General features: G+C 48.3%; 1 protein-coding gene across 3 annotated transcripts in view; it reads left to right on the forward strand.

The window, feature by feature from the left end:
* Window positions 1-223: 223 nt before the first annotated feature.
* LOC115089241 (pleckstrin homology domain-containing family A member 5-like) overlaps window positions 224-23,260 on the forward strand; it is a 293,269-nt gene continuing 270,232 nt past the window's right edge. For all 3 annotated transcript variants that reach the window (XM_029597347.1, XM_029597349.1, XM_029597350.1), the window contains exons 1-3: window positions 224-386; window positions 5,558-5,634; window positions 21,782-21,839. In XM_029597347.1, coding sequence (XP_029453207.1) covers window positions 295-386; window positions 5,558-5,634; window positions 21,782-21,839 — 227 coding nt within the window. In that variant the 5' untranslated portion in view covers window positions 224-294. The remainder of the gene's footprint in view (window positions 387-5,557; window positions 5,635-21,781; window positions 21,840-23,260) is intronic.

Raw genomic sequence — 23,260 nt, forward strand, 5'->3', positions numbered from 1 at the left:
AACGCACACGCTCCTGGGAGGCAGGGAGCTTCTCTGCACGAGCCCGCCGCCGCGCCAAGGTAGCGCAGCCCCTCCGGACCGCATGCAGCGCGCGCGCGCGCACCTGGGGGAGGTGGCAGCGGAAGGGTTAGGGGAGGAGCGTGGAGTGGCGCGTCACGGGGAAGGGGAGGTGCCTGTGAGCGTAAGCATCGCAGGGGGGCCGGGGGCGGGTGCGTGACGGGAGCGTCAGGCTGGAGGGAGGAGTCAGCGGCGGCGTCGCGTCGGGCGGGGCTTGCGCTGCTCGGGGCCGCAGACATGGCGGCGGATCTGAACCTGGAGCGGGTTCGCTCGCTGCCCCGGACCTGGAGCTTCGGCGTCACCCGGGCCGGACGCGTCTTCTTCATCAAGTAAATGCGCTTCGAGGGTGGGGGGTGAGGAACGGGCTTCGCCGGGCATTAGTGCCTGCACTGTTCCTGCTAGCAATATTACCTCACCTGCGAGGCTTGCATTTTCTGTAGTATTATTACTCGGGAGAGGGAGCAGTCTCTCACCTGCGAGGCGTGCATTTTCTGTAGTATTATTACTCGGGAGCAGTCTCTCACCTGCGAGGCGTGCATTTTCTGTAGCATTATTACTCGGGAGCAGTCTCTCACCTGCGAGGCTTACGTTTTCTGTAGTATTATTACTCGGGAGAGGGAAGCAGTCTCTCACCTTGCGAGGCGTGCAGTTTTCTGTAGCATTATTACTCGGGAGAAGGAGAAGTTTCACCTGGCGAGGCGTGCATTTTCTGTAGTATTATTACTCGGGAGCAGTCTCTCACCTGCGAGGCCGTGCATTTTCCGTAGTATTTATTACTCGGGAGAAGGAGAAGTTTCACCTGCGAGGTGTGCATTTTCTGTAGTATTATTACTCGGGAGAAGGAGAAGTTTCACCTGCGAGGTGTGCATTTTCTGTAGTATTATTACTCGGGAGAGGAGCAGTCTCACCTGCGAGGTGTGCATTTTCTGTAGTATTATTACTCGGGAGAGGAGCAGTCTCTCACCTGCGAGGCTTGCATTTTCTGTAGTATTATTACTCGGGAGAGGAGCAGTCTCTCACCTGCGAGGCTTGCATTTTCTGTAGTATTATTACTCGGGAGAAGGAGAAGTCTCACCTGCGAGGTGTGCATTTTCTGTAGTATTATTACTCGGGAGAGGGAGCAGTCTCTCACCTGCGAGGCTTGCATTTTCTGTAGTATTATTACTCGGGAGAAGGAGCAGTCTCACCTGCGAGGTGTGCATTTTCTGTAGTATTATTACTCGGGAGAGGAGCAGTCTCACCTGCGAGACTTGCATTTTCTGTAGTAGTTTACTCGGAGAAGGAGAAGTCTCACCTGCGAGGTGTGCATTTTCTGTAGTATTATTACTCGGGAGGAGCAGTCTCACCTGCGAGGCTTGCATTTTCTGCAGCATTATTACTCGGAGAGGGATGTCTCTCACTGCGAGGCTTACGTTTTCTGTAGTATATTACTCGGGAGCAGTCTCACCCTGCGAGGCGCATTTTCTGTAGTGAGCATTCTCTTCACCTGCGAGGCTTGCATTTTCGTGTAGTATTTATTACTGCTGGGAGAGGGAGCAATTCTCTCACTGCGAGGCTTGCATTTTCTGTAGTAGTATTACTCGGGAGAGGGAGCATTCTCTCACCTGCGAGGCTTGCATTTTCTGTAGTAGTATTACTCGGGAGAGGGAGCATTCTCTCACCTGCGAGGCTTGCATTTTCTGTAGTAGTATTACTCGGGAGAGGGAGCCTTCTCTCTCCTGCGAGGCTTGCATTTTCCTGTAGTAGTATTACTCGGGAGAGGGAGCAGTCTCTCACCTGCGAGGCTTGCATTTTCTGTAGTAGTATTACTCGGGAGAGGGAGCAGTCTCAACCTGCGAGGCTTGCATTTCTGTAGTAGTATTACTCGGAGAGGGAGCAGTCTCTCTCACCTGCGAGGCTTGCATTTTCTGTAGCAGTATTACTGGGGAGAGGGAGCAGTCTCTCACCTGCGAGGCGTGCATTTTCTGTAGCATTATTACTGGGGAGAGGGAGCAGTCTCTCCCCTGTGGGCTTGCATTTTCTGTTTTATTACTCAGGAGAGGGATCAGTCTCGTGTGAGGCTTGCACTTTCTGTAGTATTACTCGGAACAATCTCTCATATGTTTGGTGTATGGCACTGTAGTATTGCTCAAGAGAAGGAGCAATTTCTCACGTCTGAGGCTTGCATTTTCTGTAGCATTTGTTACTTGGGGAAGGGAGCAGTCTCGCAGGTGAAGTGTGGATGTTTTGTAGTACTACTCCAATAACTCTAGGAAGGGAACAATCTGTCACTTGCCAGGTCTTGGGTTTGTTGTAGTATTGTTGAGAAAGGAGTAGTCCCGTGTACAGTTTGGATTTTCTGGAGTATTATTCGCATCACTCAGGAAGGGAGCAGTCTCTCATGGGTGAAGTTTATATTTTTGTAGTTTTTGCATTACTCTGGGAAGAGAGTAATTTTCGTGCCAGGCTTTAGATTTTCTCTAGTACTGCCGAGAAGGGAACAGTCTCATCTCTAGCGCTTGGATTTTCCGAAGTAGTGTATGTATTTTCTATGAAAGGAGTAGTCACACGGATGAGGCTTGGATGTTTGGTACTACTAATCGCATTATTCCAGGAAAGGTGCAGTCTCACATGTGAGTCATATTTTCTATAGTAGTGTGGTGAGGGGGTGCAGTCTCATGGGTGAACTTTGGATTTTTTATACTACTACTACTCCAGGGAAAGAGCAGTCTCATGAGTGAGATTTGGATGCTTTGAAGTACTACTCGCATTACGACGGGAAAAGAGCAGTTTCTCACAGGTGAAGGGTGGATGTTTTGTAGTAGTATTTGCATTACTCTGGGAGGGAAGCAATCTCTTCATATACTGAGTTTTGGATTTCACTTTAGTATTGTTGAGAAGGGATCAGTCTCGTGTAGGGCTAGAGGATTTTCTGAAGTATTTGCATTACTCAGGAGAGAGCAGTCTCTCACAGGTGAAGTTTGCATTTTCTGTAGTTTTACTCAGGGAAGGGAGCAGTCTCTCAAGGTGAGGTGCGGTTGTTTTGTTTGGTAGTATTCGCATTACTCTGGAAGGGAGGCAGCCCATCACTTGTTAGATTTTGGATTTGCTCTAGTATTGTTAAGGGAGCAGTCTCATATAGGACTTGGAATTTCTAGGAAAGGAGCAGTCTCATAGATGAGGTTTGTATTTTTGTAGTACTACTGACATTACTCCGTGAAAGGAGCAGTCTGATGGGTGAGATGTAGATTTTTTGTAGTAGTGTACACATTACTCTGGAAAGGGAGCTGCCTCATGTGTGAGACTTGCATGTTCTGTAGTAGTGTGGAGAGGGGGCGCAGTCTCACAGGTGAGGTATGGATTTGTTTTGTAATACTACTCATGTTACTCTGGGAAGGGAGCAGCCCATCATGTTAGGTTTTGGATTTGCTGTGGTATTGCTGGGACTGAAGCAGTGTCTCATGAGTCAGGCTGCAGTCTTTCGTAGTGATCCTTCACTCTGGGAAGAGAGCAGTCTCTCACTTGTCTGGATTTTCTCTAGTATTTTATTTATTTAGTTTCTTTTTTTTATACCGAAGTATAGCAGAATGCCTTCACTCCGGTTTACAGAGAAAAACAACAATATACATAAAACGTGTTCATAACGCGTATAAATGTGGATAACAATTAACATTTCGTCAGAAGCAGAAAAGAAAACAGATTTAAAAAGAACGACATATGAATCGGACTTGCAGAGATTTAACAAGTGATGTTAGTTAATTATGGGAATAAATTAGGAGTAGCATTGCAGGGTGTATGATAGAGCAATTTATTCAAAGGTGAGCAGGTTAGGAATAAAAGGGAAAGTTTCAAGGGAAATAGAGGAGTGAAAATAAATATTAATATAAGATTGGATGAGAATAGATATGGTATAATAGGTAAGAAGGGGTGAGGAGGATTTAAAAGCATGGTTGTTACTGGGAGTGAGTCTTAAGATAATATATTGGGTTATCCAACTCCGTTTGAGAGAGATTGTCTAAATAACCATGTTTTAAGTTCTTTTTTGAAAGGTTTGGGGTCCCTGATTGAACTCAGGTAGATTGGTAGAGAGTTCCATTCTTAGGTCGGCAATAGAGAAGGCTCTATTCCTGGTGATGGATAGTTTAGCAGAGGTAAGGGGTGGGGGTATGATTAGTTGCACCTTGCCAGTGATTCTTGTAGTGCGTGGTGTTTTGTGCAGTTGAATCATGTGATCAAGGGAGGAGTTGTCAGCTTTGTAGATTTTATTATGTAGAGTAGTTAATGTTTAATACTGAGAAGGGAGCTGTCTTGACTCATTTGAATTTTCTGTAGTAGGGATATTACTTTGTATTTTCTGTAGTGGTATTCCTGTTAGTCTAGGAAGGGAATAGTCGCTCACTTGTGTGATTTGGATTTTTTCTAATATTGCTAAGAAGGGAGCCTTCTCTCATATTTAAGGTTTGGATTTTCTGTAGTATTGAGAAAGGAGCAGTCTCTGACTTGCAAGGTGTGTGTTGTTTTGTAGTAGTGTTCGCATTACTCTGGGAAGGGAGCAGTTTCTCACTTGTGAGGTTAGGATTTGCTGTAGTATTGTTGAGAAGGGAGCAGTCTCGTGTGTGTGTGTGTGTGTGTGTGTGTGTGTGATGTGGATTTTCCATAATACTGTTTCTATGGCATATGCGATACCCATCATGTGAAGAATACCAAAGAAAATGCCAGGGTAACATATGAGAGACTGCGCTTTTCCTCATCATCGTTTACTTGTTTCAAACTTTTCCAGCCAAAGAGTTCAAAGCGTGTTACAGTAGTTTAAGGTTTTCATTCTTCCCAGAGTAATGCAAATAATACTAAAGGGAATGCCAGCCTGACGAGTGAATGACTGCTCCCTTCCCAGGGTAAGGTTTGCCTCTTCTGTAGTAGTATTCCTGTTATTCTGGGAAGAGAGCAGTCTCTCACCTGTAAGGTGTGGCTTTTCTGTAGTATAATTCCTATTTAGGAATGGGATACTCTGCCATGTACAAGTCTTGTGTTTTCCATATTTTATGTTACTCTGGAAATTGAGTTCTTTGACTTGTAGGGTTTGGTTTGGTTTTTTTTGTAGTTTTATTACTTTGGGAATGGCACATTCTCGTGTGTCAGGCTGGATTTTCTTTTAATATTTACATTACTCAAGAAAGGGAGCAGCCTCGTGTATCTAAAGGTGTAGGTTTTGTGTAGCGGTGTTCCTATTAGTTTAGGAATGCGGTCTCGCATATGAGGTTTGGCTTTTATGTAGTAGTATTCTCATTACTCTGCAAATGGAGCAGTCTCTCATGGGACTGGATTAGTCTCTCACATATATAGTTTGGCCTTTCCGTAGTATCCGTTATAGCTCTGGGGTTGCGCAGTCTCTCCTGTGTAATGTTGGGTGTTTTTTTCCCTAGCAATATTTACATTACTCTGGCAGATGCTGGATTTTGTGTGCTGCTGTCGCAAGTTTGGCTCCGTATGTGAAGTTGTAATGTCTCTTTATTTTTCACAGTGAGGAGGCAAAGAGCACGACCTGGCTGCATCCAGTCACTGGGGAAGCTGTGGTTACTGGGCACAGGAGAACTCCAGGTACGGCATGAGCTGTATGAAGGAAATGCCACAAAAGCACACGGTTACCCACACGCATGCTCGCACGTCCCCACGTGTGCACTCGGCAGCTTTCATTCGCTTGCAGGTGGCCTTAAAGAGGTGGAAGGTTTTGGTTGCTTTAGCTGAGGGGCCAAGGAACACAATAGCAGTCCTCATTTAAACAGGAAATGGGACCCCAAATTTCCGCATGTGTGTCACCTTGTGTGCAGACAGCTGTTTTGTGCTTCAGGATGTTTTCTGACATCAGACAGCCCAGGAATGGAAGAACAGGGGGAGATTTTTTTGGTTTGTCTCTTTTCTTCCTTCTGGTAAAGCAGCTTGTATTTGAAACTAGGAGGGGGTGGCAGGCGAGCTGCTTTTTCTGCTTGGATTTTGCTGTTTGATTATTCGATGTGCCTGATTTGAAGCTGGATTTTCCTAGCTGATGTGGCTCAAAGACCGGTGTGGCTACTCCTAGAAGTTTGGGGACTTGACGGGAAGAGAGAAAGGGGCTGCTTTGCTCAGATTCACCTCTGCTTATGATTTGAATCCATATTAATTTGCAGCCCGCTCTGTGCTTGGAAATGCTAGCTGGGAGATGTCAGGGCAGGAGAGGAGTCCTGCTAATTGGCACAGATAAGCGCCTCGTTTGCCTTCAATCGCTCATTTCCTCCTGCTCACTTAAAGCACTTTTTGGGTTCTCTTGTTCAGTTTTCTCTCTTGCTTTCCACCCCATGTCTCGTTTTAGCACTGTCGCTCCTGCAAGGCCCAGTGCGGTGCTTCACATCGGATGCATTTTTGGTAGTTCGAGTGTTTGTTTCTTCACATAGCAGCTGAGCTGCCCTCTCACGGCGGGTTGATGCCTGCATGATGTGAATATCAGCTTTGCGCACTATTGCCGGGCTGAAGCGGTGCAGCATCGAGAGAGAAACTGTTATTCTTTTGCATGTCTGCAGTCATTAAATCTTATCTGCATGTTTTTCTGGTAATTTACTTTTCCTTGGATTTATGGGAATATTCTTATTTATTCGTTCGTATTTATTTTGTCTTTCCAGCGGTTGCCTAAGGCAAGTTATAGCAGTGATAATATATATGGTGGAAATTAACAAATAGTTGTGCCATTAAATAGCATGTCTAGGTCATCGATTATTTGTCAGTGCTTTTTGTTTTTATAAATTAGTCGTCGTCTTTAAGAATTATAATGTAATAGGTGTGTGTGTGTACATAATGAAGGGTTTGTGTCCTCATGGGTAACTCCAGAATGGCTGCTCCTACCATTGGAAAACCCAAATGAGTGAAGCGGGGAAGAGGGGAAGCACTGACAAGTTAGATGTGAAGCAGTAATTAGGAACCAAAAAAATAAACACAATTTTGCACTGGGTATTTTTCTATTTTTAAGATTTTGTTTAAAATGTGTTTAATTATATTGAATGCTTAATGTGACCAGGAAAATATTTAATATGGAGGGAAGAGAGTTCAGATGGCAATTCTCTGGCAGCCGACTTGTGAACCGGTTCAAAGGGCAAAATCATTCGTCATAAAAAAAAACAACTTCCAAATTAAAAACCCACAGGAAATGTTTATTAGGAAGATTAATTACATATATTAATTACATATATGTACATATATATTAATTATATGTAAATATATGTACATATATATTAATTACATATATGTACATATATATTAATTACATATATTAATTACATATATGTACTTGCTTATTCGTTATGTTTATTTAACAGTCATTATTTACGTACTATATAACAGTACATTTGCAGATTATCTTCACTACTAAAGTTCCTTGTAAAAAGTTGTACACACACATTCTATTCCAAAACACTAATAATGTTAATTGCCATTTGCTAAATGTTATTTTTACCTTCAATGTTCCTTGTAATAATGTTTAATGGTTGATTGTTATTGTTCAATGTTTAATGTTCTATGTACAAAACCCCGGTCTAACCTCCCAGACCAGGGCAACCTTTTCGTTACTTGTAAACCGGAATGATTTGTATTGCATACAGGAATTCCGGTATATAAAAATTAAAAATAAATAAATAAATTAAAAAAAAACTTTTATGAAAATTGTGAGTTTACTCAAATCATCAGATGCAACCTTATTACATAAACAGTGAGCCTTCAACCTAAATGACTTATGTCAGTATCTGAATAGTCACAAGGACTGGATGGACTTAACTTTGTGAATTCCTCTGGGTTTTTAATCCGGAAGTTTTTTATGACGAATGATTTTGCCCTATGAACCAGTTCACAAGTCGGCTGCCAGACAATTGCCATCTGAAGTCTTTTTCCTGCATATTAAATATTTTCCTGGTCACATTAAGCACATTTTAAAAAGTCTTAAAAGAAAATAAAATAAAACTTTGCACGAGTATTTTTCGGTTCCAGGTTTGTAGCTGATATTCTCCTCTTATTTGTATTAAAAAGTAATGAAGTGAACCCTTGCAAGGTGGGGGACTGACAGCTGGCTCTTCCAGGTCCCCGGGCTCGCTGTTTCAGCTCCGCTCTGGGGTTTCCGATGACCGGGCTTGGGGGGGGGGGGGTGTATCCTTGTGGCCCGACGCTGAGAGCTGGGGACGCCGCCGGCATGCCCGAGGGGGGGGGGGATGAATCTTATTCCTGAATCCTCCGGAGCCAGTTTTGCTAACTGTGGAGTCCTCTGGCGAATGGGAGGAGTCTGCCGAGGCCCCGGAGGAAGAGTGGAGGATATTGCAGACTGTGCAGGGATCCTCCTTTCCTGCTGCTGAAACGTCAGGTAGTTTGGGACCCTCTGCTGAAATTCAGATAATAGGAGACGGCGCCGTTCTAGAGACTTTAATAGCAGGCATGAGAGACATCTTTTAGGGATCTGGCGTTGAGAGCTGGGTCTCCTGAGGAGGATGGTGAAGAATGCAGCGCTGTTAATTGTAAAATAATTCAAGGTAATTTGGTGACACACATGAAAAATTGCAGCAGTTTGACGGCCTTATCAGATCATTAAGGGGGGTGGGCATGGTCTGAGGGGGGCACGAAACCAGCACGTAAATCACGCGCGCAGGCGCGAGCCGGGGACCCTGCCGCCTGACTTTACTTCCGCTGTGCAAGCTGTAAAATAATAAATCTAGGCTAGTCCGCGGGATTTTAAGGATTGGGGCTAACAGGGCAAAAGGGCACGGGTATTTAGCTGGGGGAGGGGGGTTAAGAAATCCTGAAGAAATAGGTAACAGCGTCGGAGCTCGCCTACCAAAATCCCCCCACTTATGCGGTGGGGGCGGCATTTCTGCGCACGTGCGTACGTTTATATGGACGCGCGTACAGCCTGCGTGCATACACACGCACGCGTCGTACCACGAACGCGTCCCCTGACGAGAGCCGGCATACGCACGTACGTGTGCGGCCGTTTAAGGGTTACTGCCAAACGGGCCGATACAGCAAAGCGCGCGCTCGGCTGAGCTCGCGGCTTAACCCGCAGGCGCGCTCGCATCTAGGACACGCGTCCACTACCCCCTTATATACAATAAAGGGTTTAGCGCGTCCAAACCACCCCGAAACTAATAGTGCTCATCATATGCAAATGCATGTAGATGAGGCGATCAGCTATTCACCTAGGATACAGAAAAAAAAAAATGTGCGCCTGATCCGCAGGTTTGACGCTCAGGAATGTAACGCCTGCCCCTTCCGAGCAGCCCAAAAAGTGTACAGAGAAGCAGAAAATACTGCTTTTCAGTGCATCCGCCGACTTAATATTGTGGTGATATTCAGTCAGAGGAACCAAAGGGTTAAAAAAATAAAATTAAAAAAGTGGAAAGGGAGGCGCGATTTTATGGATGTTATGAGTGTGCATTTCCCCAACTCCTGGCTGTGCACAGGTTAGGGAAACAGATTCTGGTAAAGCTGAGCGTCCGTTTTCCAAACCCTCTGACAGCCTCCTCTCCTGGGCTTCCGCTGCTTAAGGAGGCGCTAGGGATGCGCTGTTTTCCCTTTCAGCGCGACCCCTCAGCTAAACACGGGAGAGGTGGCTGAGCGCGCGCTAGGAAGGCGACCTCGGAGGCTCAGCGCGAGGAGAAACCCGGCCACGTTCAACCATTCGCCTTCTGGACCAGCCGCAAGCACCGCGGCGTTCATGGTCCACTTGTGATGTTGGAGGAGCCAAATTGGAAGCCTTTAGATAGGGCTTCAGCTTTTTAATTTTTTTTATTAGCTGACATTGCCAAAAAGCAGTTCAGCAGATTTTGTTAATGTGAGCTTACAGGTTTAAATTGTTCTCCAGATACCTCTCAGGATCTCTCTATCAAAGGGAGAAAATCTTAGTGCTGTAAGGAAGCTCGTGCATTTCTCTGAAACTTGTTTGAATTCCTGCTTTTCCTGAGACTGTCTCTAAGTGATCCTCTTTTATAAGTTGCTGCCTGCGGCTGCTCCGTGACTTCCAGCTCAATCTCACTGAATGTATTGGTTTAAGAATCACTTTGTATGCACGCATGTACAGACGTGTGGGAGGTGATCTTTGCTGGATCTTGTGAGGTCAGACCCTGCTTGGTCACTGATTTCTTGAATGCACGCGAGTACAGACGTGTGCGTGGTCTGACTCTGGGTGGTGGGAGTGATCTTTGCTGGATCTTGTGAGGTCAGCCTCTGCTTGGGTCACTGATTTCTTGTATGCACGCGAGTACAGACGTGTGCGTGGTCTGACTCTGGGTGGTGGGAGTGATCTTTGCTGGATGTTGTGAGGTCAGCCTCTGCTTGGTCACTGATTTCTTGAATGCACGCGAGTACAGACGTGTGCGTGGTCTGACTGGGTGGTGGGAGTGATCTTTGCTGGATGTTGTGAGGTCAGACCCTGCTTGGTCACTGATTTCTTGAATGCACGCGAGTACAGACGTGTGCGTGGTCTGACTCTGGGTGGTGGGAGTGATCTTTGCTGGATCTTGTGAGGTCAGCCTCTGCTTGGTCACTGATTTCTTGTATGCACGCGAGTACAGACGTGTGCGTGGTCTGACTCTGGGTGGTGGGAGTGATCTTTGCTGGATCTTGTGAGGTCAGCCTCTGCTTGGTGACTGAATTTTTGTATGCACGCGTGTACAGACGAGTGGGAGGTGATCTTTGCTGGATCTTGTGAGGTCAGACCCTGCTTTGTCACTGATTTTTTTGTATGCACGCGTGTACAAACGTGTGGGAGGTGATCTTTGCTGGATCTTGTGAGGTCAGACCCTGCTTGGTCACTGATTTTTTTGTATGCACGCGTGTACAGACGTGTGGGAGGTGATCTTTGCTGGATCTTGTGAGGTCAGACCCTGCTTGGTCACTGATTTTTTTGTATGCACGCGTGTACAGACGTGTGCGTGCTCTGACACTGGGCGGTGGGAGGTGATCTTTGGATCTTGTGAGGTCAGACCCTGCTTGGTCACTGATTTGGCTGAGGTCCATAGCTCAGATGTTAGCCAGCTAAATGAATATTTTGGAAGTTATCTGGCTAATAAGGAGGAGTTGTTAGCCGGCTAACTCCTGTATTCAGAGCTAGCTGGATGACTCGGCCTGGTTGAGCCAAGGAGCTGTCCTAAAGTTAGTCAGCTATAGTTGGCTCTCCTGCATTTATCATGATTTTCAGTTTCCTGAGGTCACTTCTGTCTCCATTCTGTTTACCCTAAAACCCCCCTCCAGGATTCAATATGAATCCGTTCCTGTTGTGTGCATTTATTCCCAAACTGCGGGTACACGCATAGCATGCAGTGTTGGTTGTTTCCGGGGAGATGGCCTCCTGGCTGGGTTTTAGGACTCGCCACCTCGCGTGCACATGAGGGGCAGGAAGTGGCGATTCAGTGCAGCGTGTGTCATGTGCCGCACCAGTCTCCCCGGTTTAATGCAGAGGCGCTGTAATGTTCAGCCCGACTCCCCCGTGGATGTGCCGGTACTCGGTACTGTATGATTGCCGCCTTGTGATGGAAGTGCTACGGGGGGTGGCGGCTTTGATAAGCTCCTGTTAGGTTACCCTGCGTGCAGCGAGTTGCTGGGAGCTGCTTAGGTAAACGCATGCAGCTTCACCTGTTCTTTCACTGCTTAAGGTCCTGGATCGGTTATGGAGTGGTGACCTGAGCTCTGCATGCTGCATTCGCTGCTTGGTAACGGAATTTGGTTGCCTGTAGGAGAGGGTTTCAGGCTGTGGATGTGCTGTGATGGCCCGTCAGATTTGAAATACATAAAATGTTAGCCGGCTCCCTTGAGAGGAAAGGATAAGAATGAGCCGGGCTGGAGGTGGTTTCCCTGGTTCGCAGGCCACTCCTCCACGCGACAGGACATGCACAGGTGGTGCACTGGCGGTGCCTTTCCATAGGTAGGGAGATTGCTCTTTGCGTCCTCGGATTGCCAGGTTTGTATTTTACACTGCACCTGGTGGCAGGGGAGTTTGTGCTGCTGAGAGGACACCAGAATCAGAAAATCTTCTTTGTGTAGCGAGTTGTACAGACGTTTGGTCCTGCTCTGCACCTGTTGTTGGGGGTCTGGGGGTTCCTGTGAGTGCAGAGTGTCTGTTTTCATGTAGCCCCATGACGGTCATGTGTTCAGTGCGTCACACGTGTGAGCATCATCGGTCCTGGATGTCCGAGAACTCTTGCAGGAGGGTCACTTCCCAGGCAGAATGCAAGCAGGCAGATAACAAACTTTGACTCTGGTTTTCTGGTGGCTCCTGCGATCATCTTAGGTAGCATTTCAGTGGCTCCCGAGTGGAAATGTTTGGTTAAAGTACATTAAACTCCCTCCCCCCCCCCCCCTCAGTTCTTTTCTCCCCCTGAAAAAGTAAACGTCAGATGCCGGATTCTCCCTGACACTTTTATCTCTTTGCCACGCAGTCTCCTTCCGACTTTAGAGAAACACTTCCTTTCCTTGCAGAGTTAGTAGTAGCTCGGGTCGTGCGTTCTGCCTGTGAATGGGACCACAAACAAAAGCTGCTTCCCTGCCCCGCAGACCCCCCCTCTGTCCTGTAAGTGGCAGTGATAGTGCAGAGCCTCTAAGCCTGCTGTTATTACAGCTTCTCACGCCTATAGTGCAGAGCCTCTAAGCCTGCTGCTGTTATTACAGCTTCTCACGCCTATAGTGCAGAGCCTCTAAGCCTGCTGCTGTTATTACAGCTTCTCACTCCTATAGTGCAGAGCCTCTAAGCCTGCTGCTGTTATTACAGCTTCTCACGCCTATAGTGCAGAGCCTCTAAGCCTGCTGCTGTTATTACAGCTTCTCACTCCTATAGTGCAGAGCCTCTAAGCCTGCTGCTATTACAGCTTCTCACTCCTATAGTGCAGAGCCTCTAAGCCTGCTGCTGTTATTACAGCTTCTCACGCCTATAGTGCAGAGCCTCTAAGCCTGCTGCTGTTATTACAGCTTCTCACTCCTATAGTGCAGAGCCTCTAAGCCTGCTGCTGTTATTACAGCTTCTCACTCCTATAGTGCAGAGCCTCTAAGCCTGCTGCTGTTATTACAGCTTCTCACTCCTATAGTGCAGAGCCTCTAAGCCTGCTGCTGTTATTACAGCTTCTCACTCCTATAGTGCAGAGCCTCTAAGCCTGCTGCTGTTATTACAGCTTCTCACGCCTATAGTGCAGAGCCTCTAAGCCTGCTGCTGTTATTACAGCTTCTCACGCCTATAGTGCAGAGCCTCTAAGCCTGCTGCTGTTATTACAGCTTCTCACTCCTATAGTGCAGAGCCTCTAAGCCTGCTGCTGTTATTACAGCTTCTCACTCCTATAGTGCAGAGCCTCTAAGCCTGCTGCTGTTATTACAGCTTCTCACGCCTATAGTGCAGAGCCTCTAAGCCTGCTGTTATTACAGCTTCTCACGCCTATAGTGCAGAGCCTCTAAGCCTGCTGCTGTTATTACAGCTTCTCACGCCTATAGTGCAGAGCCTCTAAGCCTGCTGCTGTTATTACAGCTTCTCACGCCTATAGTGCAGAGCCTCTAAGCCTGCTGCTGTTATTACAGCTTCTCACGCCTATAGTGCAGAGCCTCTAAGCCTGCTGCTGTTATTACAGCTTCTCACTCCTATAGTGCAGAGCCTCTAAGCCTGCTGCTGTTATTACAGCTTCTCACTCCTATAGTGCAGAGCCTCTAAGCCTGCTGCTGTTATTACAGCTTCTCACTCCTATAGTGCTGAGCCTCTAAGCCTGCTGCTGTTATTACAGCTTCTCACGCCTATAGTGCAGAGCCTCTAAGCCTGCTGCTGTTATTACAGCTTCTCACTCCTATAGTGCAGAGCCTCTAAGCCTGCTGCTGTTATTACAGCTTCTCACTCCTATAGTGCAGAGCCTCTAAGCCTGCTGCTGTTATTACAGCTTCTCACTCCTATAGTGCAGAGCCTCTAAGCCTGCTGCTGTTATTACAGCTTCTCACTCCTATAGTGCAGAGCCTCTAAGCCTGCTGCTGTTATTACAGCTTCTCACTCCTATAGTGCAGAGCCTCTAAGCCTGCTGCTGTTATTACAGCTTCTCACTCCTATAGTGCTACGCAGCGCTGCACGAAAACACATGAGAGGCAATCCCTGCTCACTAGGAGTTCATCAAGAGCACAAGAGACTATGGGAATTACTTTTATTAAGAAAAATGGTTAAAAATTAATAAGGCTGAAAGGGGTATAATCGGGGGTTAAAGATTTAAAAGCAGCCCGAAAAAAGGATTGGATGTAAATAAGGGAAGAGAAGGGAGCATGTGCCGCAGCGGAGGAAGTCTGTGCTGGTGCAGGCAGGTGGAAAGCACGGAGCCGGGAATTGGGGGTAGATGAGAAGGAGCGACTTCCCTGGTGAGGAGAGAGGTGCAGAGCGGAGGAAGAGGAGCTGGAATTGGATGCAGAAACACGGGCAGCCAATGTCATGGCAAAAGATAAGTCACAGGGCTGAATTTTGGACAGAGTGCAGTGGAGAGAGACCAGTGAGGAGCAGGTTGGAGGTAGGACAGATTCTGGTGCTGACACAAACGTTTAAGGTGGAGGTGCGTCTCCCAGGCAGCCATGTCGGACAAGCGGGCCGGGACTGGGCTGGATCCCTGACGAAACCTCCAGCCTAGAGTGAGAAATCTGAGAGTCATCGGCGTAAAGATGGGAGGAGATCTGAGCATGAAGAGTGAGCAGAGCAGCGAGGAGCAGCAGCTGATAGTGGGATGGGAGTACAGGAGGATCCACCAGAGGAAACACTGAAAGTGGGATGGGAGTACAGGAGGATCCACCAGAGGAAACACTGAAAGTGGGATGGGAGTACAGGAGGATCCACCAGAGGAGACACTGAAAGTGGGATGGGAGTACAGGAGGATCCACCAGAGGAAACACTGAAAGTGGGATGGGAGAGGTAAGAGAGGGGCGGAGTCATGAAATCCAGGGGAGGATGGATGGTGGCTGAAGAGGGTCAAAAGCAGCAGATAGGCCTGGGAGGATGAGGATTGAACAAAGGCCTCTGGGTTTTTGTTTTCGTCATCTGAGGCCATGTGAATTTTCAGGTGTTAAAATGGGGTCATGCTGGGAATTTCTGTGCTGAGAGGAAAAGTTACCTTCCCTCCCAGAATGCAGTAAGACTAACTTTATTCCACTTTCACGAGTTCTTTCACCCATTTGACCATAAGGGGAATCAGTTTTACCCTAAGCACTGCGTGCCTGAAGCAGTCGGGTTTTCAGGGGTGCCACAAAGCTTAGCGTGCCCTGCACGTTCAGTCCCGTGGGCCGATGGGCTGGGGGTGGGACGTGTGGCGGCCTCACCTGTGCAAGTGTAACCCCGACTCCAGGTTACTGGGCGGCTTGAGGACGGGGGAGCAGAATAGGGAAGGAGAGCTACAACGTCCGAGCTGTGTCACTCTGGGGGGGGGGGGGGGGGGGGGGGGGGGGGGGGGAGCAGAGTTTCACAGCCGCTGAGTGCCAGACCCCGGGTTCTCTCTGGAGGGGCTCCGAACCTTCCTCTCCTCGCACGGATGAAAAGCAGACTCGGAGAATACAATTCAGCACAACCTCACTGAGGGAACAAGATGAGCCTTGAGATAGCAGAAATACACTTTACATATCTACAGGCAAATAAGGTTAAGGGTCCACTTTATAAACCTGAAAGTAAAGCAACTAAAAACGTTTCAAAGTCCCAAACCAGGACGTCTGCAAAGTGGAAAGAAAATAAGAGCCCTGTAGTCCTGATGTACCTGCTGATATCCTCCTTCCTTAGGACCCCTAACCCACAGGCTTCTCCGGGGGAGCCCACGAGTCACGGTTTTCCAGGCTTGGAAGAAATTAGCAGGAAACTTGGTTTGAAAAGTCTGTTCCCCGTCTTCCTTCAGACGGACGAGCCCTCGCCCAGGCTGGCGTCTGCCTTTGAGATGCAGGAAGGCCCCAGGGGTGAGGTTTCACTGCTCGCTTCCCTCCCCCAGGTGGCACAATCCTGTGTCGCTTGGGCCGGCACTGGGATGCGATTACAGACCTCGGGTGCGAGCTCCCTCCTCCGTGCGTGAGGATCTTCTCCCGGGACCGCATTACGGGCCATGGATTCTCGTATATACTAAGTGCATCCCCCACAAGCAGCCGTCCAGCAGGGGATCGGTCTCTCGCCTGACGTCATTCTCCACCCCTTCCAGTGTGCTGAGCAGTAAAAGGGCCACGGCACGATTTCACCGCACAGAAACTGAGCCGGGGGGCCTACGCTGGACTCCTCGTCACTGCAAACAAAACGTTAGTTTAGCACAGATTGGGAGTGTGAGAGCGAGCACTACCTTCAGCGAGGTTTTCAGCAAAATTGTCAGATTAATTCCCTGCTGACATTATTTAAAAGAAACATTTTGGCCTTGGAGAATGATCTTGCTTCAGATGCTGCCAGGACATAACCCAGAAGCAAAGCAGGAAGTTTTTTCTCTGCGGTGCTGGTGCTGCTGCTTGTGTGTGGGCTCTCTGCTGGCTCTCCTCTTCCATGAGAGAGCACTCAAGGGATGGAGCAGACAGGGTACTGGCACTCATCAAGCCCTATTTTTCTTGCACCTGATCTTGTAAATCTTGCAGCTGAGGGCATTAATATTGCCTCCTAAATGTCTGCAGCACTATTGCTTAAGCACTGAGCACCCATGGGTAGCATTTAACCATAGTGACGTTTTTACTGCCTCTTGGAAGGAGGACAGCAGGCAGGCCCTGCGCTTCAGCTCTAAGCGCTGGTGCGGGTAGTGTCTTAGTAACAGAGTAAATGATGGCAGAGAGAGACCAAAATGCTCCAGCCAGTCTGCTCTATGCGCTGGTGCGGGTAGTGTCTTAGTAACAGAGTAAATGATGGCAGAGAGAGACCAAAATGCTCCAGCCAGTCTGCTCTATGCGCTGGTGCGGGTGACGGCAGAGAGAGACCAAAATGCTCCAGCAAGTCTGCTCTATGTGCTGGTGCGGGTAATGTCTTAGTAACAGAGTAAATGATGGCAGAGAGAGACCAAAATGCTCCAGCAAGTCTGCTCTATGCGCTGGTGCAGGTGACGGCAGAGAGAGACCAAAATGCTCCAGCCAGTCTGCTCTATGCGCTGGTGCGGGTAGTGTCTTAGTAACAGAGTAAATGAGGGCAGAGAGAGACCAAAATGCTCCAGCCAGTCTGCTCTATGCGCTGGTGCGGGTAGTGTCTTAGTAACAGAGTAAATGACGGCAGAGAGAGACCAAAATGCTCCAGCCAGTCTGCTCTATGTGCTGGTGCGGGTAGTGTCTTAGTAACAGAGTAAATGAGGGCAGAGAGAGACCAAAATGCTCCAGCCAGTCTGCTCTATGCGCTGGTGCGGGTAGTGTCTTAGTAACAGAGTAAATGACGGCAGAGAGAGACAAAAATGCTCCAGCCAGTCTGCTCTATGCGCCGGTTCGGGTACTGTCTTAGTAACAGAGTAAATGAGGGCAGAGAGAGACCAAAATGCTCCAGCCAGTCTGCTCTATGCGCTGGTGCGGGTAGTGTCTTAGTAACAGAGTAAATGAGGGCAGAGAGAGACCAAAATGCTCCAGCCGGTCTGCTCTATGCACTGGTGCGGGTAGTGTCTTAGTAACAGAGTAAATGATAGCAGAGAGAGACCAAAATGCTCCAGCCAGTCTGCTCTAGGTGCTGGTGCGGGTAGTGTCTTAGTAACAGAGTAAATGAGGGCAGAGAGAGACCAAAATGCTCCAGCCAGTCTGCTCTATGCGCTGGTGCGGGTAGTGTCTTAGTAACAGAGTAAATGACGGCAGAGAGAGACCAAAATGCTCCAGCCAGTCTGCTCTATGCGCCGGTTCGGGTACTGTCTTAGTAACAGAGTAAATGAGGGCAGAGAGAGACCAAAATGCTCCAGCCAGTCTGCTCTATGCGCTGGTGCGGGTAGTGTCTTAGTAACAGAGTAAATGAGGGCAGAGAGAGACCAAAATGCTCCAGCCAGTCTGCTCTATGCGCTGGTTCGGGTAGTGTCTTAGTAACAGAGTAAATGACGGCAGAGAGAGACCAAAATGCTCCAGCCAGTCTGCTCTATGTGCTGGTGCGGGTAATGTCTTAGTAACAGAGTAAATGATAGCAGAGAGAGACCAAAATGCTCCAGCCAGTCTGCTCTATGCGCTGGTGCGGGTAGTGTCTTAGTAACAGAGTAAATGATAGCAGAGAGAGACCAAAATGCTCCAGCCAGTCTGCTCTATGTGCTGGTGCGGGTAGTGTCTTAGTAACAGAGTAAATGATAGCAGAGAGAGACCAAAATGCTCCAGCCAGTCTGCTCTATGTGCTGGTGCGGGTAGTGTCTTAGTAACAGAGTAAATGATGGCAGAGAGAGACCAAAATGCTCTATGCGCTGGTGCAGGCAGTGTCTTAGTAACAGAGTAAATGATGGCAGAGAGAGAGACCAAAATACTCCAGCCAGTCTGCTCTATGCGCTGGTGCGGGTAATGTCTTAGTAACAGAGTAAATGATAGCAGAGAGAGACCAAAATGCTCCAGCCAGTCTGCTCTATGCGCTGGTGCGGGTAGTGTCTTAGTAACAGAGTAAATGATAGCAGAGAGAGACCAAAATGCTCCAGCCAGTCTGCTCTATGTGCTGGTGCGGGTAGTGTCTTAGTAACAGAGTAAATGATAGCAGAGAGAGACCAAATTGCTCCAGCCAGTCTGCTCTATGCGCTGGTGCGGGTAGTGTCTTAGTAACAGAATAAATGACGGCAGAGAGAGACCAAAATGCTCCAGCCAGTCTGCTCTATGCGCTGGTGCGGGTAGTGTCTTAGTAACAGAGTAAATGATGGCAGAGAGAGACCAAAATGCTCTATGCGCTGGTGCAGGCAGTGTCTTAGTAACAGAGTAAATGATGGCAGAGAGAGACCAAAATGCTCCAGCAAGTCTGCTCTATGCGCTGGTGCGGGCAGTGTCTTAGTAACAGAGTAAATGAGGGCAGAGAGAGACCAAAATGCTCCAGCCAGTCTGCTCTATGTGCTGGTGCGGGTAGTGTCTTAGTAACAGAGTAAATGATGGCAGAGAGAGAGACCAAAATGCTCCAGCCAGTCTGCTCTATGCGCTGGTGCGGGTAGTGTCTTAGTAACAGAATAAATGATAGCAGAGAGAGACCAAAATGCTCCAGCCAGTCTGCTCTATGTGCTGGTGCGGGTAGTGTCTTAGTAACAGAGTAAATGATAGCAGAGAGAGACCAAATTGCTCCAGCCAGTCTGCTCTATGTGCTGGTGCGGGTAGTGTCTTAGTAACAGAGTAAATGATGGCAGAGAGAGACCAAAATGCTCTATGCGCTGGTGCAGGCAGTGTCTTAGTAACAGAGTAAATGATGGCAGAGAGAGACCAAAATGCTCCAGCAAGTCTGCTGTATGCGCTGGTGCGGGCAGTGTCTTAGTAACAGAGTAAATGAGGGCAGAGAGAGACCAAAATGCTCCAGCCAGTCTGCTCTATGTGCTGGTGCGGGTAGTGTCTTAGTAACAGAATAAATGACGGCAGAGAGAGACCAAAATGCTCCAGCTAGTCTGCTCTATGCGCTGGTGCGGGCAGTGTCTTAGTAACAGAATAAATGACGGCAGAGAGAGACCAAAATGCTCCAGCCAGTCTGCTCTATGCGCTGGTGCGGGCAGTGTCTTAGTAACAGAGTAAATGATGGCAGAGAGACCAAAATGCTCCAGCCAGTCTGCTCTATGCGCTGGTGCGGGCAGTGTCTTAGTAACAGAGTAAATGATGGCAGAGAGACCAAAATGCTCCAGCCAGTCTGCTCTATGCGCTGGTGCGGGTAGTGTCTTAGTAACAGAATAAATGACGGCAGAGAGAGACCAAAATGCTCCAGCCAGTCTGCTCTATGTGCTGGTGCGGGTAGTGTCTTAGTAACAGAGTAAATGATGGCAGAGAGAGACCAAAATGCTCTATGCGCTGGTGCGGGTAGTGTCTTAGTAACAGAGTAAATGATGGCAGAGAGAGACCAAAATGCTCTATGCGCTGGTGCGGGTAGTGTCTTAGTAACAGAGTAAATGATGGCAGAGAGAGACCAAAATGCTCCAGCCAGTCTGCTCTATGTGCTGGTGCTGGTAGTGTCTTAGTAACAGAGTAAATGATAGCAGAGAGAGACCAAATTGCTCCAGCCAGTCTGCTCTATGTGCTGGTGCGGGTAGTGTCTTAGTAACAGAGTAAATGATGGCAGAGAGAGACCAAAATGCTCTATGCGCTGGTGCAGGCAGTGTCTTAGTAACAGAGTAAATGATGGCAGAGAGAGACCAAAATGCTCCAGCCAGTCTGCTCTATGCGCCGGTGCGGGTAGTGTCTTAGTAACAGAGTAAATGATGGCAGAGAGAGACCAAAATGCTCCAGCAAGTCTGCTCTATGCGCTGGTGCGGGCAGTGTCTTAGTAACAGAGTAAATGAGGGCAGAGAGAGACCAAAATGCTCCAGCCAGTCTGCTCTATGTGCTGGTGCGGGTAATGTCTTAGTAACAGAATAAATGACGGCAGAGAGAGACCAAAATGCTCCAGCTAGTCTGCTCTATGCGCTGGTGCGGGTAATGTCTTAGTAACAGAGTAAATGATGGCAGAGAGAGACCAAAATGCTCCAGCAAGTCTGCTCTATGCGCTGGTGCGGGTGACAGCAGAGAGAGACCAAAATGCTCCAGCTAGTCTGCTCTATGCGCTGGTGCGGGTAGTGTCTTAGTATCAGAGTAAATGATAGCAGAGAGAGACCAAAATGCTCCAGCTAGTCTGCTCTATGCGCTGGTGCGGGTAATGTCTTAGTAACAGAGTAAATGATGGCAGAGAGAGACCAAAATGCTCCAGCAAGTCTGCTCTATGCGCTGGTGCGGGTGACAGCAGAGAGAGACCAAAATGCTCCAGCTAGTCTGCTCTATGCGCTGGTGCGGGTAGTGTCTTAGTATCAGAGTAAATGATAGCAGAGAGAGACCAAAATGCTCCAGCCAGTCTGCTCTATGTGCTGGTGCGGGTAGTGTCTTAGTATCAGAGTAAATGATAGCAGAGAGAGACCAAAATGCTCCAGCCAGTCTGCTCTATGCGCTGGTGCGGGTAGTGTCTTAGTAACAGAGTAAATGATGGCAGAGAGAGACCAAAATGCTCCAGCCAGTCTGCTCTATGCGCTGGTGCGGGTAGTGTCTTAGTAACAGAGTAAATGATAGCAGAGAGACCAAAATGCTCCAGCCAGTCTGCTCTATGCGCTGGTGCGGGTAGTGTCTTAGTATCAGAGTAAATGATAGCAGAGAGACACCAAAATGCTCCAGCCAGTCTGCTCTATGTGCTGGTGCGGGTAGTGTCTTAGTAACAGAGTAAATGATAGCAGAGAGAGACCAAAATGCTCCAGCCAGTCTGCTCTATGCGCTGGTGCGGGTAGTGTCTTAGTAACAGAGTAAATGATGGCAGAGAGACCAAAATGCTCCAGCCAGTCTGCTCTATGTGCTGGTGCGGGTAGTGTCTTAGTAACAGAGTAAATGATGGCAGAGAGAGACCAAAATGCTCCAGCCAGTCTGCTCTATGCGCTGGTGCGGGTAGTGTCTTAGTAACAGAGTAAATGAGGGCAGAGAGAGACCAAAATGCTCCGTGCAGTCTGCTCCTCCACTTCTCCTCTTTAGGGTGGGTCTTGTTGCAGATATTGATGCAAGGATTGCAGGCTGTAATGCGTCTTTGAGCTTTTCAGTTCTTGTTGTTCACTATTTGTGTGACCTCAGCTATAAATAATGTTCTGGTTTTTTTTTATCCTAGATTTGCCCATGGGTTGGGAAGAAGGATATACTTTTGAAGGAGCAAGATACTACATTAAGTAAGTAAAGCGCACCCACTTACACAATGCTGCAAGGTCTTGTGGACTCCTCTTGCTGCCACGCCGAATGCATTTGGTGATTGACAGGATGACAGGGGTTATTATGCTGCTTTGCCTGTTATTTTTGTAAAGTACTGATACTGCTTTAACTTTATTAAAGTAACCTGATCTTTGCATTGTTGTGGTTAAGTCTCGGGCTGCTCGTGACAGTGGCTTCCCACTTCTGTGCCGGGCTGCCTGTCTTGTGGCTTTAGACGGAAGTGTTTTGTAGTTCTGTCGCCTTTCCTTCAGGTAGCCAGGCCTCTTTTCTTTCTGGTGTTTCCTGCGCTTTGTTTGTATGAGGGAAGAGGCCTGCACCGCGGACGTAAGAGGCTGGGGGTCCTGCGCAGGGCAGGTGAGGAGCTGAAGTGCCACGCGCAGGAGCAGCCTGTCGGCATGAAGTGCAGCGTGCAGCAGTGGCCCGGGATAGCGAGGATTGTACTGTCCATGTGTGATGATTTGGATGTGTCCTGTGATCCCAGAGAACCTTACTGTGTAAGAGTAGTTCAGAGCTGTGCACAGCCACGCCTGGGGTGGAAGCATTGGTGCACGTCAGCTTCTCGTGGGGAGGGTAAAAGAGAGCGGCTGCATTTGCTGCTGGTTTGAGCGATGCTAATCCCAGCTGTTGATCCGATGCATGGGTGGTGGCTCGGTGAGAGCTGAGCCCCAGGACACCTCACTTTCCCGAAGGTCTTTGGTGCTGCAGCTGTCAGACTGTGACCCGGGCGGCCTGAAGGATGGGGCCGAGGGTGGCGGAGTTGATGTAACTTATCCTGACCCCGTATCTCTTGCAGCGAGGCGCCTCCCGCTCTAGCACACGAAGCTGCGCTGCCTCTGCACTGCTCTCCAGGCTGCTGTGAATAACCACTTCCTGGCTTGCTCTTCTTCCTAAGTCTCCTATTATTTTTGGCCCAGAATGTGTGGTGTTCTGTTTTTAGAGTTGCACTCGGATTGGCTGAGACGTTTTAGTTTGTTCCCTGTTCATGTACACACACACACACACACTTCATAAAAGCAGTCCCTGGACTCCCTTACATCCAGAAGAGGTGGGAGTGGCTGGTACAGCGCTTCTTATCTAGAGCTGCATAGAAATCAGCAGCACAGGCTGAGCATCTTCTTCAGCTTGCAGGTGGAGTTATTACAGATGCTGACTCCACTCCTGCTGGAAGTCCGCTTGGAAGACTTGTGCAGCGCACGTAACGTTTCCGTATCGTGCAGCCCCTGGGGTGGACCGACCAGGGTACCAGTGCACTAAAACACCTTTTTCCCCTTCTCGGGCAAGTCCAAAATGATCCTGCGTGAGCAGGTTCCAGCCATTTGTGTGGCCGTGAGGCTGCTGGGATTGACCGGTCCCTGTTTCGCCGCTGAATAAAGACAGCACA

This window comes from Rhinatrema bivittatum, chromosome 4 (assembly GCF_901001135.1).
Source record: "Rhinatrema bivittatum chromosome 4, aRhiBiv1.1, whole genome shotgun sequence".
In the NCBI taxonomy this organism is placed as follows: domain Eukaryota; kingdom Metazoa; phylum Chordata; class Amphibia; order Gymnophiona; family Rhinatrematidae; genus Rhinatrema; species Rhinatrema bivittatum.